Source organism: Coffea arabica, chromosome 2e (genome assembly GCF_036785885.1).
Source record: "Coffea arabica cultivar ET-39 chromosome 2e, Coffea Arabica ET-39 HiFi, whole genome shotgun sequence".
NCBI lineage: Eukaryota > Viridiplantae > Streptophyta > Magnoliopsida > Gentianales > Rubiaceae > Coffea > Coffea arabica.
In genome coordinates, this window is record NC_092313.1 from 37,942,211 (window position 1) to 37,963,360 (window position 21,150).

The 21,150-nt window shown below is 35.2% G+C and overlaps 1 protein-coding gene across 1 annotated transcript; it reads right to left on the reverse strand.

Moving 5' to 3' along the window:
* Nucleotides 1–3,649: 3,649 nt before the first annotated feature.
* Nucleotides 3,650–4,213, reverse strand: LOC113729047 (pectinesterase inhibitor-like). Its single transcript, XM_027253374.2, has one exon. The coding sequence runs from the start codon at nucleotides 4,211–4,213 to the stop codon at nucleotides 3,650–3,652; it is 564 nt and encodes a 187-aa protein (XP_027109175.1).
* Nucleotides 4,214–21,150: the final 16,937 nt, after the last annotated feature.

The following is a 21,150-nucleotide window of genomic DNA, read 5'->3' on the forward strand; positions in this document are numbered from 1 at the left end:
CTATTTATTTTGGTAACGCTAGAAATAAAGGCATAGTTTAGGAAAAATTAAATGTAACATTCAAATTAATATAAAAACAATAATATTCTAAACCTTCATTTCGGTAAATTTGATATAAGTGTGTAAACATAATTTTTCTCCTTAAAAAAGCTTCTTGGCACATTGAATGTATTTATATCATAATTCAAATTTCAAGAGAATTTGAAATTTCATATATACATTTTAACGATGACCAATAGCAGCCAGTAGCACTATTATAAGATAATTAAAGAAATTTGTTGGCTTCATCACTTTTTTTGGTATTTAGTGATCTTAGGGCACTTTAGTAGTTTTTTTTGGCTAAGTTTCATATTTTTAATGTTGGACTTCATTCAATAGGTTTCTTTTCAAATATTTTATATTTTCAACGCTGCATTTTATGCTCTCACGTTAAATTTGGAGTATATAAATTATAGTTTGGACATTTTGTATGCACTTAAAATAAATTCAATAGTGATATTGTACAAACATCTAGATAATTTTTCATACAACATATGTACACGAAAAAATGCATTTTAAAAAATTAGTATATAAATTTAAATAAATAGGGGGTATTTAGATAGTTTCCTTTAGAATTGTTTTAAAAAAATTTAGACCAAATATTTGACTAAATAACTGTCCTTTGATAAATGGTTGTAAAAAATATATTACATTATTGTAATACCAAAAGAATATTTTAGACCATCAATTTGATTGAAAAACTATCCTTTGATGGTTGATTTTGAGAAGCACCAAAAATGGCAGAATTTCATGAAATTTATACCCAAATCTTATTTTCTTGAGAACCATAATTCTAGCTTTTTATTTGACCAAAAACACTTGACAGCTAAGGAAACGAATCATGAACAACGAACAGATTGGAAAAATAGGTTTGTAGTTGTAGGGTTGGGGACGAAAGATCTAGGATAAGGTAGAGTTTTCAAAACAAATGACTCGCATGGGTTTGAACGCGATATGATTGGGCTAACTCATATTAAGATATTAATGGTTCAAAATCAAGGAGTCTTATATAACTATGGTCTTAAATGGGAGTGGACCACTCAATTATCAATTTCTGACCCATGCAAAAAAAAATTTCTTAAATTGTCTATCACATTTTGTTTAGCATCAATACAATATATCATTGTAATACAAACAATAAAAAGATACCAAATTAGTAAATGAAATTTAACCTAAATAAAAAGAAAAAAAAATGAATTGCATAGAGAACCAAAAATAGCGATCATAGTGAGTTTAACTGTTGTTACTTTTTCAAGAATCTATAAATCATATAGGTATTAATATAAGCAAGCAATTAGTACTCGAAGATTTCGTTAGACCTATACAAAAATGAAGAAGGATAGCAAAAAATAAAAAGCAAAAGAATGAAAATTTTAAAAAAAGGAAAGGAATGCTAAACATGTTGTTGCAGAACTAGAATATAGTTATTGGATTGGTAATGATTTAAATTTACCCACTTAGCTAACTTAATTAGGTCAAAATGGGTGACCCAAATCTACCTACTAGTTAATGGGTTTCATTGTTTCACTCATTTAGACCCAACTAAATTTGGTGCATACCCAAACTCAATTATTGATGGGTGAGTCAAAATAAATAGGTTACTATTTATAGCTATAGATGAGTGGAAAGACTCGTACGATAGAATTTGCAAGAATAGCGTGGGATGGGCCAATTAGGTAGGAAAGGGTGAAGGAAGATAAGGCTTAGGTGAGAGGGAATGGTTGGTAGGAAGCTTGGTTTAAGTAGTTGAGCTAAAGAAGGCGAAGAGTTAGGCTAGGGTCTTGAGTAGAAAAGAAGGGGGTACGGGGTTGAAAGCCTTACAAGATGGAGCAGTGGCTTGAGGAGATTGATTGTTTCGGGAGGAGGGAGGGTGATAATGTGTGCATCTGGTGAGCTTTTGGTTTTTCTTGAAGTGTTTTATTTAGCTTTTTTTGGTGCTTTTTAGTAAGGTATTTAAATAAGAAATATATTGTATGATATTTTGATATAAATCAAACACAAAAACAGATTTTTTTTTTATTTTTAAACCACTTTTGCATTTAACTATTTTAAATAATAATAATAATAGTAATATTATTATTATTATTATTACTACTACTACTACTACTACTTCTTCTACTATTATTATTACAATAAATCTTATATAGACTGACAATATATATACTACCACGGTTGGATGCGTGACACATGTACAAAATTTAATTTTTAAATTCAAATTCAGAGTATGTGTCGCACATCCAATGGTAAAAGTGTATACACTGCCAGTTTATAGAAGATTAATTCTTACTATTATTTTTATTTAAAGTATAAATCTGTGCATTGCACATCAAAATGCAAGTTTGTATCACAAGACAATGTCATGCACGGGCCAAAATTCTAATTTCTATCATAAGGCATTGCCTTGCATGGGTTAAATTGCAAATTTGTATCATGAAACGATGCCCATACTCATGGACTTATGTAAATTGAATATAAACATCTACTATAATGAATCTAGACTACTATATATTGGATAATATATCCTAATTGATACTAATTCTGTAAGGTAATATGCTAATCGATGTCAATTGATACGAGAGAATATGTCCTAATTAATGCTAATGCTACCAATAAATACATGAGATTTATTTATATTTACTTTTTGAGTGTACTACTTGATTTATAAGTGGAAGCCTGGACTAGGTGTAGACAAGTAATTACCCTAATGACTAATTGTTGACCCTATTCCTTGATCAATGAAAATACTCATGCAAATGCACGCGCAAATAAACACGCAGATCGAAGCTGTCGAATCTGGACCAAGCTTGGGTCGTGGGATGGAGTAGCATGCAGTTATCCAAAGAACTAAACAAATGCTCTTGATACTTTATTCGAAATTCAGAGTTGGGTGAATTAAATACATTTCTAACAATTTGTATTATGAGAAAATGGATGTACTTATGGACTTGCCTAAAATGAATCTAATCAACTAGTACATCTAATCTTCTCTAATATCTATGAGATAATATATCCTAATTCATACTTACTTGACTAGGTAATATGCTAATCGATGTTCATTGATGCAAGACAATATAACCTAACTGGTGCTAATGACTCTAAAAGATACAAGAGATTTGTGATTTTGAAAGCATGCTATGACCTGTGGTTGTTACTGGTGCCGAGCTTACCCAAACTTTTTCTAGTAAAAAATGTTATTTGTATTAATAGATACAATAATCCTTTTTATGTTTTGAACATACCACACGATTTAGTCTAAGTCTGGACTACGTGTAGACAAGTATTTACCTTAATCAATAATTGTTGACTCTAGTGGTTATCACTAAATTTATACCTTCTGTACAAAAAAAAAAAAAAAAAACTAGACTACAATTTGGTATACAGTTGTTGGTTTATGGTTGGCTATACATGTTTCAAGAAAATTCATTGAGTTAATACGATAGAACAGACACATGGACCAATATCAAAATTTTTTTTAAAGAAAAATTCTAATGTAAAAGCATTCATTTCGTAGAAATGCACTTAGAGCAAATTAATATGTAGAGTTCGAAGAATTTCCAAGATTATTTAATATCACTATATTCTTTTATAGATGGATCATGCATTCATATTTCTATCCAACACAAGAATCAATCTTGTTACACTCATTAAGATTTAGGATCTGTAAGGTAGTATCAACTACGTCTGCAGCAGTTTGGATTTCTGGTGTTAATGAAGGTTCAAGTGGCTTTGGGTCATTCAACACATCTTCACACTCTTGAGCTTGACCATAAGCTTCTGTGAGTGCCACGGCAAGTGTTGGATACGTTTCATGATTTAGCACTGAAAAATCTTGGTCCAATCGAAAGTTGACACTATCATATGACTCTGAACATTCTTGAAGAGCATTTTTAAGAAAAGGATCTGTGGTGGTTTTTAGAAGACTTGAGATTTTTGATGAGGTCCCAGCAGCAATTGCTTTGGCCTCATCGTTGACTATAGTGCAAAAGCCGCTGGGACTAGTCTTCAAATCGCTTCGAGGATCGGCAGAGATCACATCAATACACTTGGTGCTGTGGGTTGTCTTTTTACACCACGCATGGAAATCCTCGGCTGCAGTGCCTCGAGAGGTAAGAACGAGCAGGAGGAATGTTGCTATCAAAAGCACGAGAGTCAGACCAACTCTAATGGTAGCCATAATCTCCTAAAGCTGTTTAATCTTCTGCTGAGTACTGGCTTTGAAATTTTTAAGATGAGGATTGGAAAAGGCTGAAGGCCTTTTAATATAGAAAATAAGCGAAGACAATGAGAATTTAATATGGTAATAAGTGATAGAGAATAAGCTAAGACGGAGATGGAGTTTTCTATTAGTTTACGGAAAAAAGGGCAGTTCTTATAGACTCATAATTTGGTAAGGCATTGAACCCACATTGAATTATATGGTTACCATATTAAAGCTATCAAATAGCAGTATTTCCTAAAGTTGGCTAATTAAAAAAACTAACATACCATTTAAAATTAAAAACTTTCCAAACGTATGAATAAATATAATTTGAAAAGGATAGAAATGACCATAACTAAAAGTAAATAACAATATTCTGAACTATTATTTTGGAAACACTAAAAATAAAGGTGGGTGGAAAAAGTCGTACGAAAAAATTTGTAAGAATGGTGCAGGATTGGGCAATTGGGTAGAAAGCAGGTAGAGTGAAGGAAGGTGGGGCTTAGGTAAGGGGGAATGGTTGCTAGGAAGCTTGGGTTTGACAACTAAAGTGAGGATAGTGGAGAGTTAGATGAGGGTATTCAGGAGAGACGAAGGAGGAAGGGGGTTGCAGCCCTTGTGAGGTGGAGCAATGGCTTGATGTGATTGAATTGGGGGGAAGGGGGAGAGGGAGGTGATCATGTGTGTATCTTTTGTGCTTTTGGTATTTCTTAAAGTGATTTATTAAGCATTTTTAGTTCTTATTAGTAAAGTATATAAAATAAGATATACGTTGTACAATATTTCGATATAAATGAAATACTATAATAAAATTCTTTTTAATTTTTAACCTCTTTTGCATTTAACTATTTTTCAAAATTATTATTATTATTTAATGTACAAATCCGTGTATAGTATGAGTCAAAATGCTGGTCTGTATCATGACACAATGCCTTGCACGGGTCAAAATGCCAGCTTGTTTGATGAGGCATTGCCTTGCATGTATTAAAATGCTAGTTTGTATCATGATGAGACAATGCCCATACTTATGTAAAATGAATTTAAACATCTAGGACAATGAATTTAGACTGTTGACGAAACAAATACAACAAAACTAGGTAATATCTTCAAGATAATATATCTAATTCTGCAAGGTAATATGCTAATCGATGTCAATTAATACAAGAGGGTGCATCCTAATTAGTGCTAATGGTACTATTAAATACATGAGATTTATTTAGACTAATAGATACAAAAAATCCTTTCGAACTTTTGAGCACACCACATAATTTATAAGTGAAGACAAAGAGAATTCAATATAAGGTAACAGGTGGTAGAAAATATGGCAAGACGGAGTTACCTATGAGATTACAAAAGAACAAAAAACAACATCATATAGACTTATAATTTGGTAAGGCATTCAATCGCATTCAATTTTCTTGATAAATTTGGAATTTATACCAGCGATCCAAAATAATCAAAATTGTAAGATACCATCTAGCTAATGTGTGACGACCCCACCTTCCCCTGAGGCGTACCCAAGGTTTTGGCGGACCGCCTGCCCAACTCTCGCCAGGACTCACTCACTCACTCAATCAACTCTCAAGATTAATCATTCAAACCTCCAAAATAACATGTAAATTCTACAATTCAACCAAAATGTAAGCTGATTTACAACCCAAAAGCCAAACGTATGATACAATATCAAATGTCAAAATACATCCTATCAACCAAAAGTATAAGTACAAGAGGGTTATACACTCTAGTTCACGGTTAATTGCTTCGGACCTCCATTCCTGTAAGAAAAACAAAAACTAAAGGAATGAGCTAAAAGTCCAGTGAGGTTCTTAAACAAGCAATTAGGTAGAGAAACCATGGAAATATGACATTTAACAGTTTGAACATTTTGCACAATAATATACAGTCATTCAAGAAATAAACATTCAATCGTTGGAAGGATACGTGCTCACTTGGAGCCATTCATTCATTCATTTGCCAACAATGTTCCTTATCCCTTCGACATTAGAAAACATTTGCAAGTGAAAACTCCTTCAGTGTTCTTGTCATTCATTCATTGTTATTATTGCATTGAATTCACTGGCCAGTTCTCCACTAAACTTCATGGTAATACTCGAGTATAACAAACATTGTCCCAGGGTCACCAGCCGCCCGACCGAGTCCGCTTCTGGCTCGAGTCGACTGGCAATGAAGAGCAAGGGCCCAGTTCAGCCGAAAAGCTTACATTCATGCACAAGTAGCATTCAATCATTGAAAATTCACTTTTGCTTGGGTCGAGTGCGATAAAGTACACACTCGACCATTGAAAATCCATTTAGTAATCATTGGAAAGCATTTAACATTCTAGCAATATTCACAACATTTCACATAGTCATTTAAAGCACACACATGCAAGGAACACTCACCACGGCAACAAGTTCAAGTGTTCGTCTCGGGTGCATTTTTGACCTCACTTCCCCATCCTAAAATCACATATATAAAGTTCCATGAGATCCACTATGCCAAGTCACATTATTCAAAAAAAAAAAATCGAGTTCAAAATGGTTCAACAACTCCAACTTGAAGTTGGAAATGAAAGTAAGGACAGTTTTAGGAAAATAGGATTTTTTCAGTTTTGCATGATGCTATTTGAAAAATCATATCTCAAGATTCGTAAGTCCAAAATTTATAAACTTTATACCATTGAAAAATAGATTCAAAGGGTCACAATTTCTCTAAAGACACATATGTTGTGACGACCCCACCTCTCCCTAGGGCGTATCTGTGAGGACCCGAAAATTTTCTTATTTTATTTTATTTTACTGGCTTAGTTAATTAATTAATTCGACTATTTAAAATTCATTTATATAGAAAAACGCCTCTCTTATGTTTTTAAAGTGTTTTGTTAGAAAATTACTTTTCAAAAACTCATTTAGTTCGGAACAACGAGTACACGTTTTTCGAGACTATATTTGAATTGAGAGTGTATTAATTTTGAAAAAGTAAGAATGATCAATAGTAAATTAAGAAAAAGTCATGAGGACTCGCAAAAATTTATTTATTTTTAAACTTTTTTTACGAGTTTATTAAAATATTTAATTGCCTGTTTGCCCCGAATATTATTTTCTAATCTCTTGAGACCTAATTACATTGATCTATGACTTAATTATATTTTTAGGGTGGCTCGTTTCAAAAATTAATTTCTCGAAACCCGTTAAGTGAAAATAGTGGATATGCAATTGGAGTAAATAATTGATTCGAGAATACAATAAGTTTTGAAAATTGAAAACTTGTACATTAGTCTCAAAATTAGGTATTTTTATGTTTAAGTGCTCAAGTATTAGTTAGTAATACAATCGTTATAAGAATTTCTTGAAAGTTAAGCGTTATCGCGCAAAATTGGAAGTACGCGTTTTTACGCGCGCGATCAATTAAGGGACTTAAGGCCTTTATTTTTTTTGACCATTAAGAGTGAATAATAATAGTATGAATATAAGTGCATTAGAGGTTTAGTGCACAAGTGAAACAAACCCGAGAGAAAACGAGCACAAAACGCGCGCGTACGCGCACTATTCCTAGTTGACTTTTGAAGCAACTTTTGGCCAAATTCTAAAGCTTCTCACGGAAGCTAATCATCAGCACATCTCTTCTTTTCCTTGCTCCAAAAACAGCCGGCCATCAAGCTTCACAAAACAACACCAAAGCTCTCCAAATTCTACTTCATTTCTTGCACCAAATCTCAACCATTTCACACCAAAATTGAACACCACCTAGCCTAACACTTGGAGAGTTCATCTAGCTAAGAAAAGGAGCCACTTTTCATGGTTTTTTTGGAGCTTCAAGAGGGCCAAAAAATTCTGATCTTGCACACCAAAGGAGTAGGTAATGATCAATCCATGGATCCTTATCTTTTGGAGGTTATATAGCAAGATTAAGCTCATGCATGCACTTAGTTAGTTGTTTATGGTGTAAGATGAAATGGGTGGGCTCTATGAACTCCCACCTTTGTGATGAGGACTGATTTTGGGTTGATGATATTTATAATGTTGGATTAGTGTTTAAAATGTTGGATTATTGGTGCATAATTAGTGGAAACTTCAAGGAGAGCAAAAGGCCAAATCTGACCATTTTGCCCCTGACTTGTTCGGCCACTTTAATGCAATATTTTGAGGTTCTAATAGCTTGATTGTGTTGTTTACATGTTATATTAGTTGTGTAAAATTTTCATTGAAAAATATTGAGGTTTGGTTGGTCAAATGAATTTTTCTCCTAGAGCTAGCAATCTGGAAAACTGTCCCGTAATGCACTGACCAGCGGTAGCAGTTCGACCATAACTTTGTCCTCCGACGTCAAAATCGAGTGCCGTCAGTGGCATTTGAAACTAAACATCCATACCTTTGCAACGGTATAAAATAAATATTCTGATTCCATGTGTAGGAGACGAACCATTCATTTTAAGATAGCTGTCCTGTTTCTCTGTTCTGCTGGAATGATTTGTAGAGGCAGCAACTTGAGGCTCAATTTTGAGCTGGTTGTTTGCCAAATTTCAAAACGTTTTCTTCTTTGAATTTTTAGCCCTATGAATGTATTTTCCAACGCCATAAACTATGCTCAATTCCAAGTTAAGTCGACTGAGTTGTGATCAAAACAAGAACACTGCTCTGTTTTGGAAAAACCTAGTTTTTGACAGATTTGAGATGAGACTTGTTGTGGTCTTACTAAATGAAATTCTTGGTGTTAAACACCTACTAAATGTACCATGAATGTTCCTTAAACTTTCCTTTCACATATGAACCATGATTGGAGGATTTTCTTAGCCAAACGATTGGATTTGGAAAGAAAAGGATTAAAGGCAGATTGCCTTAAGAATTTTTCCAAACTTTAGTTGGTTCGTTAACTACCTTTCCGAAGGTATTTTTCTATGAAAAATGATAGAGAGATACCCTTCATATAAGAGTAAAATACTGCCAATTTTGGTACCAATCCAAGTTTGTTTCGATACCTAACTAAACTTCCAATGTTGGAAGTTCAAATCTGGAAATTCTTCTCCAGTCTTGAATTTTCCCCAACTTTGAGCAACTATATCTCGGTGCTCGAAACTCCGATTCTCGATCCGCTTGTTCTGTCCTAAACCTTACTTGTACCTCTAATTGATTTATAAATTTCAAGGGCTGGTTTGCAACAAGTGAATTCTTCCGAATTTCCAAAGTTAGCGAAAAACCAACAGCTCAATCCTGAACATTCTGGAACAGTGATTTCAAGCTCATTTTTGAGTACTTTTCACTTAGATTCGTGGAAAATTGTCTTCTAAGAACTTTTAGTACTTCGAAAGATGTTTGCAACGGTATCAAGTTTTCCAATTTTGGACCTATAGAGAGTGAGATACGATTTTTCAAAGTAAGTGCACTAAATCTGAAAATTCATAACTTAAAGGAAGTGGAGTTTTTCCAAACTCTCTCTTTTCCTTTAATATCACTTGATCGTTTTACACTCGATTTCAAAGATGGAAATCAGATTTCGCTTGTGTTTTAAAACCCACTTTTCAGCCTCGATTTATGAATAATTAAGGTTCATTTTCGTGAAATTTTCTGAGATCGCACAAGTGTGCAATCTTTCGTAATAATTGGGGTTTATAAGTGATTATTCATTATTAATTACTCAGGCTCGTACGAGGACCCTCAAGAGAATCCCACGGTGGACGCTTGAACTTCAAGTGCCTTTTCTTTCCATTACTTATATTGGTGAGTGTCAAGTGTATGTTAAATGCTTATGTGATTGAGATATTAATTGTACGAATGTTATACATGATACGTAAACTTGTCGAGATAAGGGTGTACTTTATCTCCCTCGTTCTCTTTCCCGTGTAACTACGTGATACTTATTACTTGAATGAATAGGATTGGTAATTGTACATGGATATTACGTGCAGGAATAATTGAAATCCTGAAAACTTGATACGTGCTTACTTGTTATCAATGACTTGAGATTTGAAAATAGAGCCGAGTGTGTAATTTATCGCACTCGTTCTCATTTGAAATAAATGACTCGTGCTTGAATTACATGACTTGATGGAAATGAAATGAATGCTTGAATGTATCAAAGCTTGAATGACATGAAATGATTAATTATGCTATGGCTGCATAAGTCGAATGGAGCGATGTCTCATCGACCTCTGAACGATAGTAAGTACTACACCAATTGGGTGGGAGGTACCTCTCGAATCGTCTCAGATCTATAAACTGAACGATAGTAAGTACCACACCGGTTCGGGTGGGAGGTACCTCTCGAATCGTCTCAGAACCCTAAAGCATTCGAAGTCGATTGGAGCGATGTCTCATCGACCTCTGAACGATAGTAAGTACCACACCAATTGGGTGGGAGGTACCTCTCGAATCGTCTCAGATCTATAAACTGAACGATAGTAAGTACCACACCGGTTCGGGTGAGAGGTACCTCTCGAATCGTCTCAGTACCCTAAACCCCTGAACGATAGCAAGTACCACACCGATTTGGTGGGAGGTACCTCTCGAGTCGTCTCAGAAACATAAATGGAATAAGTGAAGTGCTACGAATTTAATTACTTACCCGGGTGACGGGGTGTTGTCACAAGAATGCATTGAATTGAACCTGGGGCAAATCAATTGAAAAATTAACTCTTGAGAGCTCCTGCACCCTACTCAAGTGTGTTTATTATAAATTATGAATTACTTGAATGTTATAACTTTCATTATTGTGTAAGAGTTATTGTTATTGAACTACGTGTTTTGCATGTTTTCTTGGCCTCACGAGCATCCGCTCACCCCGTTAGATTTGTTTTCCTTAACAGGAGCTGAAATGGAAGGAATTATGAAGAGCTTACTTGATGGCTCATTTGATTAAAATTTTGAATGTAATTGTTTAGGCAACTTTTAGAAGTTGCATATTTTGAGAAAACTAATTGTAAGTTTATTTACGTATGGAAATGACTTCGTACTTTTTTTCCAATTTTTTTATTATTAGCATTAGATTTTAAGTTTGAATTAAATTTGTACCGAGTCCTAGCGAGAGCTGGGCAGGCGTCCCGCAGATACCCTTTGGTTCGCCTTAGGGAGAAGTGAGAACTGTCACAGTACCCCAAGGTTCCGCGGATCGCCTGCCCAACTCTCGCCAGCACTCGTTCACTCTCTTCAAACCAAAATAAGATATAACCTCGAGAAAAAATGAAATATCAAATCCCAACTTGAAATGCATACTTACATTCATTTCTATCTCAAAATAATATACAATCCCAAATAAAACGAAAGTTCTCATTTCTTAATACATCCAACCCTATTCAAGCACTAGCGCGAGAAAAAAAAAAAACTTCAAAAGAACTAGTCCAGGCTAGTCTGCACATATCTCATGCTCTCGTTCGCATCCCCTGTAAAGAAAACAAAACTAACGAAATGAGCTAAAAGCCCAGCGAGGTTCCGTACACATAATCAAAGCAATTAAACAAAGACATTAATCATGTAGCAACAAATAATCCAGAAAACATTTACAATATAAAGCAATGATAACACTTTCATTAAAAGGATACATGCTCACATGGAGCCCTTCATTCATTCATTCCACCAACCATTTCCTTATTCCTCTAACATTAAAATAATTTCCTTTGTAAGTGAAACCCCTCCATTGTTCTTACCATTCATTCATTCATTTCATTTTCCCCGTACTGGACATTGGCCAGTCTCCACCCGACAACGTGGTAATACTCGAGTATACCAAACTTTCACCCAGGGCCACCAAATCGCCCGACCGAGTCCGCTTCTGGCTCGAGTCGACCGGTAATGAAGGGTAAGGGTCTAGTTCAGCCACAAGGCTTACATTCATGCACAACTAGAGTATAATCAAATAATCATTGAAAATTTCACATTTATTTAGGTCGAGTACGATAAAGTACACACTCGCCTAACAAAACTCATTTTCAGCAATCATTAAAAGCATTTAACATTTAATCAAACATCCATAACAAGTCACATAGTCAATGGAAACATAACGTACAAAGAACACTCACCTATTTAAGCAAAATAACATCCAAAGTATCCTTTTGATCACCAAGGAACCCTAAGAGGAACCAAGAAAACACATTATGGTTCTACCATCAAAGATTTAGGTGAATCGAATAAAATTCGAATAATTACTAGGAAAATGTTTAAGTATAGTTTTGGAAGTGAAAAGAGTACATTTAAACCAAAGGACATGAGTAAAATATTTGTAAACTTATGCTCGCTCGTAAAACTTTGAAATCTCCATTTGAGTCGAAGAAACAAAGAAAATGTATTTCTATTAGTCGTAAATTTTATTTTTCAAGGGTACAAGTTTCATCCGAATGCTAACTTATAGACCTCTATGAAACAAGACTTGAATACCCTAGACGATTCAAGTTCGATTCGTTCTCAAACCCTTACTCAAGTTGTGAGTACATCTACCAAGCCCTCGAGTGCAAATTTGGGCAGCACGCCCTTTGTATTTACCTATTTTTCAGCCATTTATGGCTTCATTATTTTCCTCAATCAGCCTTCAAAATCACACACAAATAATCTCATTACAATAGCCATTCAATAGCCTAAAAGTCATTCCATTACAAAACCAAGCTAGAAAAGTGATCGGAAATAAGGTTTAAGGCAAAGAACAAAATGACAGGTTTGACGTCTTTTAGCGTATTGGCCAAAACTAAAGCTATGCTTACCGGATTGGGGTAAAATTTATATCATTTCAAAGCTAAGACAAAGGGCTACGAATTTGATGCAAACAACTCAATCCAGTTCATAGTTTATCCAGTTGAATCTACAATTTACAGAACCAGAATTTCACCATCAGGCTGGTTAACAGCACTGGATTCAAATGATAATAACTCAGGCTACAAAAGTCCGATTGAGGTATTTTCAGATGCATTGAAAATCTAAAACATAAGACTACAACTTTCGTGTTTTGGCCAAATGCTGATTTAATACGTATCAAGGTGAAAAAATGAAGCTAGAATGATGAAATGTCAAAACTGTCCACAAAACTCTATCTATGGCAGTCAAGGGTATTTTCATCATTTCACGTGATACAGTGCTACGATTGAGCTGAAATTTTGTAGGCAGCTATATAACATCATTTTCTACAACTTTCATGTTTTAACTTAAGCCTAATTCGGCCTCTAACATACACAAATAAAGCTGGTCAGAACAGGGCAGTTTCCACTACACTTGCTGGAATTCTTCTTGCTAAGCTGAAATTTGATGTTTCAATGCTTAAAAGTACCGTTCATGCATTTAATCACCATCCCAAGTCCATATCCAAGCTCATAAACATCATATACTAGATAAACAACATTAATCAAAACTGAAAATTACAAACCCTAGCTGAAAATTCCACTACACCATCAACAACTACATAATTAGCCATAGCAATCCAAAAGTAGAAGCTTATATCCCAAATTTAGCAGGAGCAAGCAAAGGAAAAGGAAGTTCAGGGTTTATACCTTCCCAAAGATTCTTGCAAGTGAAAAACAAACCACTCTTTTCCAAAAATTTCACCACACAAAGCTGTCTAAACACCAAAAGGCAAGTTTAATCGGTTTGGTTTGGTTGATTTCAACTCAAACAAGGAAGAATCAAGGTTGGAAATGGAAGGTTTCCATCCTCTCTTTTTCCTCTCCTAAGTCACGACCAAGCATGAAGAAAATAAGGTGTTTTTGGTTCTATTTTACAAGATGAAGACTAAGGATAGTCTTGGTCAAAGGTGTTGGTCAAGACCTTGGTTGGATTTTTGACAAATGGCTTAATCACAAATATTTCCACCAAATATCTCTCTTTTCCTTAGTCAATAATGGTGGCTGACTTAAGGGTTAATTAAGAGCTAATTAGCTCAACTAAAACAAGGAGATTAAGGTAATAAAGTAGTATTCAAGTAATGCACTCAATCGGTAACGAACGATATACATCGGTTCAACCCGATTTTCCTTATTTTGCACATACTGGGGTTTTAACATATGATTCACTAACTTATTATTATCACTTCTAATCACACACTTTTTCTTATCTAAAACTCACTCTTAATCACCAAATTGAGTACACACTACACACCGATTAATCACACTACCAAAAGATGTAAAAACCCTAGTTTACCTTAACGATGAAAGTAAAGGGAAAACCCTTGGTTCTATGATTAATTGTAACTATTGAGGAAGTCAATGAGTAGTAAAGCTATTGTAAAATAATGGATTCCAAATAAAAGGAAATTTTTAAGAAAATATGAGGGATTTTACAAGTCCTCACAATCACACTACCAAAATGCACACAAAAACACACACCAAAACCCTAGTATCCACAAAACCCTAACTTATGCCCTTCCTTTAGAAAAATCATAACTTGAGCTATAATTATCAAAAATTTATATAACTTGGCTTGTTAAAAACTAGACTTCAAATACTAAGAATCTTTAGAAGACATCTCAAAGAGATTTAGTTCATAAGTTGGTCCAAAATGAGCCATAAGCTACTACAACATTCCAATGTTTACTTGTGCAGGGCAGAATTGTCAGTCAACTTTGCCAACTCCTAGAATTTATAGAGATTGAATCAAACTCTAAATTTTACACTGTAGGAAGACCTATAAGTTTAGTTTCAAACGCAACAAACGGAACTCAATTCCAACTTTCCTATACGAAGTTATAGCCAATTTCCCAATGCTGCATAGAGCCTCCTGCGAAAATTCTAGATTTTCTAACAACTTGAGATTATGAAACTTTTCTTAACAAAATTCACATCCTTGACTCAAATTCAACCATTAGAGCAACCAAGAATCAAAGGTAAATGAGTTCACATAAGAGTTATAAAGACAAGTCAAATTTCGGGGTCTCACATATGTAAGATTCTATCCACGATTCAGTCCAATTCCATCATCAAGTTGCTGCTTCATCCAGTAGACAAACAGAACAGGTATAGAAATTCAGTCAACTTTGGAAAATCACATATATTCGTAGGAATTGAGAAAAATTCTGAAATTTTCATGGTAGAAAGAACTCTGATACTAGTTTTAAATGCAACAAACATAAATAAATTTGGATTTTTCTACACCAAGATATGATAGTTTTCCCAAGACAGCTTAGGACCTCCTGCAGAAATTTTTCAGCAGCACTTCCCCTTAGTTTCCTTAATTTTCAGCCATTTTCAAGGCTTCATTCTCACCACAAGACAGCCCCAAATCAAGTTCACAAGGTATAGGATATATAGAGTACTTATTTTAGCCACAAAGCTAGCTACAATCAACATATCATGGCTGAAAATATAATACAAACCTGGAAATTAGCAACACAAGCTGGAAATTTAACTACCAACTTGGAAATTAAAGGAAACCCTCCATAAACTCCTTCCTTTAAACTCTAAATGCACCATATAAGAAACAAAGGATAGGTTTTCTAGCAAGTTTACCTCTTTTCTCCCAAAAAAAATGGTGAGTAACCAAGAAATGATCACAAATTTCTCCCTCCAAGAACTTCCCTCCAAACTTGATTCAAAGATTTGTGGAGTGCAAGATGTTTTTCTCTCTTTTTTTTCCTTCCTCACTAAGTTGGACAAGAAACTTAAGACTAGAAGTTGTGTTTTACTCACTCTTTTCTCTCTAATTTTCGTCCAAGAGAAGACCCAAAGAAGCAAGAGGAAGATTCTAGTGAAATAACACTTGGTTGGTTTGAAAAAGTTTGACCTCTTTAAGGCCTTCTATGTGAGACCCCGAAATTTTACTTGTCTTTATAACCCTTATATGAACTCACATACCTTTGATTCTTGGTTGCTTTAATGGTTGAATTTGAGTCAAGGGAGTGAATTTTGTTAAGAAAAGTTTCATAATCTCAAGTTGTTAGAAAATCTAGAAATTTTCGCAGGAGGCTCTGTGCAGCTTTGGGAAATTGGCTATGACTTCGTATAGGAAAGTTGGAATTGAGTTCCGTTTATTGTGTTTGAAACTAGACTCATAGATCTTCCTACGGTGTAAAATTCAGAGTTTGATTCAATCTCTATAAATTCCAGAAAATTGGCAAAGTTGACTGAAAATTCTGCCCTGCACAAGTAAACATAGGAATGTTGTAGTAGCTTATGGCTCAATTTGGACCAATTTATGAGCTGAATTTCTTTGAGGTGTTTTCTAAAGATTATTAGTATTTGAAGTCTAGTTTATAACATGCCAATTTGTATGAATTTTTGATATCTATAATTCAAGTTATGATTTTTCTAAAGGAATGGCATAAGTTAGGGGTTCTTGTGCATACTAGGATTTTTGGTGTGTTTTTGGTGCATTTTGGCCATGTGATCAGTTGGTGAGGTGTGTGTACTAAATTTGGTGGTTAAGAGTAAGTTTTAGATAAGAAAAAATGTGTGATTAGAAGTGATAATAATAAGTTAGTGAACCATAAGTAAAAACACAAGTACGTGCGAGTTAAGGAAAATAGGCTTGAACCGACGTGCACCGTTTGCTACCGAGTGAGTACACCACTTGAACATTACTTTATTACCTTAATCTTCTTGTTTTTAATTGAGCTAATTAGCCCTTAATTAACCCATAAGTCAGCCACCATTATTGACTAGGAAAAGGAAGGAAAGAAAACAAAAACAAAGAAAGATCTTGAGCGACAAGTGTCGGCAATCCAACGGTTGTTTGACTAAGACAAGTTTCTTTCTTCTTATCTTTCTTCTTGGCCAATTTTTCTTCATTTCTTGCTAGCATGGCCGAAATTTTGGAGAGGGAAAGAGAGAAAACAAACTTCAACTCCAACCTTAGAATTTGCCTTGTTTGAGTGAAATCAACTGAACTAAACCGATTAAACTTCTCTTTTGGTGGTTGGAAAGCTTTATGTGGTAAAAGTTTTGGAAGAAAGGGGTGTGGTTTTCACTCACAAGCAATTATTGGAAGGTAACATGATTTCGTTTCCTTTTCTCTTCCTTAATCTTGTTTAAATTTGGATAGAAGCTTATGTTCTCGGCTTATTATGGTTAATGATTCAGTTTTGGATGATATAATGGAAGCGTTAGCTAGGGTTTACATTTTCAGTCTTGATTATGATTGTCTACCTAGTAATTGATGGTATTGAGCTAGTAATTGATGGTTTTGATGATATAGGACTTGATAGTGTTGAGCTAGGATATAAATTTTTAAAGTAGAAGTGAATTTCCAGCTTTGATGATGAATCTGCCCTGTTTCTGACCTGCATATTCGTCCATGATAGAGGCTGAATCCGATCTTTCTTAGAACATAAAAGTTGTAGGGAATGGAGTTAGCTATCTGTCTGTAAAAGTTCAGCTCAATCGTAGCACTGTAGCATGTGAAATGACTAAAATACCCCTGACTGCCAAAAGCCCTATTTCACAGGCAGCTTTCTGTTTTCTCTGAGATTTCACATTTTGACCTTAAAAATGCATGAACTTGGTGTCGATGTCTTCATAGGAAAAGTAGCTCTCTATCTCAGCTTCGAAACGCCATAAAATGTACCCCAATCTGATAAGCGTAGCTTCAATTGTGACCAAAACGCCAGAAGGTGTCAAGCCTGCTACTTAGTTATTCTTCTTTAATACTAGTTTCCAACTTTGATTTTTCGATTGCATTGCTAGAATTGCTTTGTATTTGGATGACATTGAGCCTAGTTGAAGGGCTATTGTGTTAAGATTGTTTATGTGTGAATTTGGGCTGAGTTGAGGAAAATAATGAAGCCATAAATGGCTGGAAAATAGTTAAATACAAAGGGCATGCCGTCCAAATTTTCACTCGAGGGTTAGGATTGAGTACTCGCGAATTGAGCGAAGATTTGAGGTCGAATTAAACTTGAATTATCTAGGGTATTCGAGTCTTCTTTCATAGAGGTATATAAGCTGAAATTTGGCCGAAACTCGTACCCTTGGAAACATGAAAGTAGCGACCAATAGAAATACGTTTTCCTCGTTTTTTGACTCAAATGAGAATTCCAAAGTTTTAATCGCTTCCTTACCAAAACTAAAAAAGTGAGCATGAGTTTTCTAGGGTGTGATAAGTAATATGAATATTACCCAAATGAGTTTCACTCACTTGATTTTCGTTAAACGAAACGCTTATGTTTCGAACCATAGTTAATTTCAAAGCTCTTAAACGATGTTTTATCGCAGATTTGGACTGCAACGAAGGAGTTACACCTGAGCGTGATTTTGACGAGCACTAAATCTTTGGTGAGTGCTTCCAAATACATGATTGAACTTGATATTTGATTTACCAACGTGATCAGATAACATTTGCTTGGTTTGGTCGGGCAAGTGTGTGACAGCCCCACCTTCCCCTAAGGCGAACCAAAGAGGTTAGCAGATTGCCTGTCCAACTCTCGCCAGGACTAACGGTGCACTCAAACACGATCTATAACGTTTCGGGAACATAAAGGCGCGCTCAAAATACAAAATGGCAAAATAACAGCGCAAAAATCAAAACCGTCAATAAATAGCGGATGCCATGTCACATAGCTCGGAAAAACATTTTCAAACCAAATATGATACATGAACAAGGTCAAACGGAGATTATATACATACGTTTGTAATTTACAGAACGAAAGAAAGCTAATTAGATCCAAATACATTTAGGGTTTTGCAACTATCGATGAGCTTTGCAAAAATATATTAAAACAAGCTCAACTCGTGCGTCAAAACATCATATTCTCCAAAAAGGGGTTCCCTAAAAGGAAAACAAAATTTAATGGGGTGAGCTTACACTCAATGAGGCACCCAAAATAATAACAGGCAAGAACCAAGGAATTTCATGCTCAATTAATCACATAGGTGTACCAAATAAGGAGAGGAGCAAAACATCTTAGATAGAAAGGATACAGGTGGTTCATATGAGCCAAATCCCCGTTGCAGTACTTGATCTGACTACGTTGACCCTCCGTCAACTTTCAAATAATGAAACTAGTCCAGTAGAGCACCACTTTAACGCCAAATCTCGTTCACCAATCATACCCCCTTACCGGACTCGAACGCCAAACAAGAATGAAAGTGGTAATACTCGAGTATACCGGAATCAAGAGTCTCAATACTCAAAGATTTCCTTAAAACAGGCACTCATGGATTGTCAAATACCTCGACCAAGCCCTTGCTAGCTCGATTTAATTGACTCTGCATGAGGCTGAGCTCAGGTTTAACAAGAAGGTCGTTGGACACATTTCCAATGCCCTTATAACAAGTGCAAGTAATAGGTTCAAGTTCATAACAAGTGCAAGTAATAGGTTCAAGTTCATAACAAGTACAAGTAATAGATTTCAGTTTATACAACACAGGCAAGAGAACGAGTGTGATAAAGTACACTCTCGTCTCATTCAAAATAACAGAGTTCATAGTATCCATGTCACACATTTCAAGTATAGATGAACCAATTAAGCAACAAGGCAAGGGAGTGGGACACTCACCTGATCGAACAAGGATAAATTCAAAAGTTTCCTTTCCAAGTATGGCTTTACTCGCCGACACCTCCTAGAACAATCAAGGCAAACACTTAAGACTGGATCCCAAGACCTAATAAGTGAAATTCGCAAGTAAAACTCGATTACAAGTCAGGTGCCTATCCAAATGAACCATTAATGTAAAGCGAAGGGGCAACTTTGGAGTGAAAAGATAACGATTAGTCCTAAAAGCATGAACAACCTCAAAACCCTACCTACAATGACTGACCAACTCCAATTTTGAAGTAGAAAATGAAAGTAAGATCGATACTAGGAAAATAGGATTTTCCAGTTTCGCGCAACCCTATATAAAAAAAATCATATCTCAAGTTTTGTAAGTCCAAAATTATAAAAGTTATACCGTTGGAAAATATATTAAAAGGGCTATAACTTTTCAGAGAATACCCTCGTAAGACTCAGAACGCAAGTCAGTCAAATTCAAGCCTCAAGTTATTGCTTTATTCAGTGAAAGACAGAACAGGTACAATATTTCAGTCAACTTTGAAAAATCACCATAAATGGTACAGACATAAACAGGGTCTGAAATTTACATGGTTTATAACCCTATGAATCTAGTTTAAAATGCAATAAACGGAACTTAATTCCAACATTCCTACATCAAGATATAGCAAATTTCCCGAGGCTGTGCAGAAGCTCCGCAAAAATTTTGACAGTATTTCCCTTGTCTTTCTTTACTTTCCAACCAAACCTCAACACCCACAAATCACAAGCTATCAAACACCTTTAATTAGAGCCACAATAAGGCTCGAATACGAGTCATAAACTGAATCCATTTACTACAAAAAATAAGGCTTCATTAGAACATATAAGTACCAAAGTAAGCTATGGAAAGTCCAGAAATAAAAGTGAAGCCCTAAACCCAAAACCAGTTTTGACGTCACTAAGCATATTGGACACAACCGGCACTACTATTATCGGATGGATGTGTACTATACACCGTTAAGAAGCTAAGACAGAGGGCTACAATGTTAAAGAAGGCTACTCAGTCCAGTTTGTAATGCAACTAGGTCAAATTTATCAAAACAACCCCAGATTTTCCAGTTCGACGTGTACTGCAGCAGTCCTGGCTTATTCAGTCATATCTCAGCACCTACAACTCCAATTCAAGTGATTCCAAAGCCATATAAAATCTAAGATGCAAGGATACAATTCTTAAGAAGACAACAACAATCAAATCAGTAGTATTCCTGGTCAAAACAACCAATTACAGAAGCTGATTCTCAGTCTCGGGTAACTACAGGGCAGCAGGGGTATTTCGGTCTTTTCACAGGATACGTTACTCCGATTGAGCTGAAATTTTGCAGGCTACTATAAAACATCATTCTCTACAACTTTCATGTTTTAACCCAAGGTAATTCGGTCTCTAACTAGTAGAAACAGTACCGGGCAGAAAGGGGGTTATTGAAACCCTAAGTTCGAAATTTCCTTTCAAAGCAGAAATTTTCCGCAAATAGCCACAA

Excerpts from the sequence above, each read along its gene's own strand:
- LOC113729047 (XM_027253374.2), bottom strand. The coding sequence starts at position 4,213 with ATGGCTACCATTAGAGTTGGTCTGACTCTCGTGCTTTTGATAGCAACA.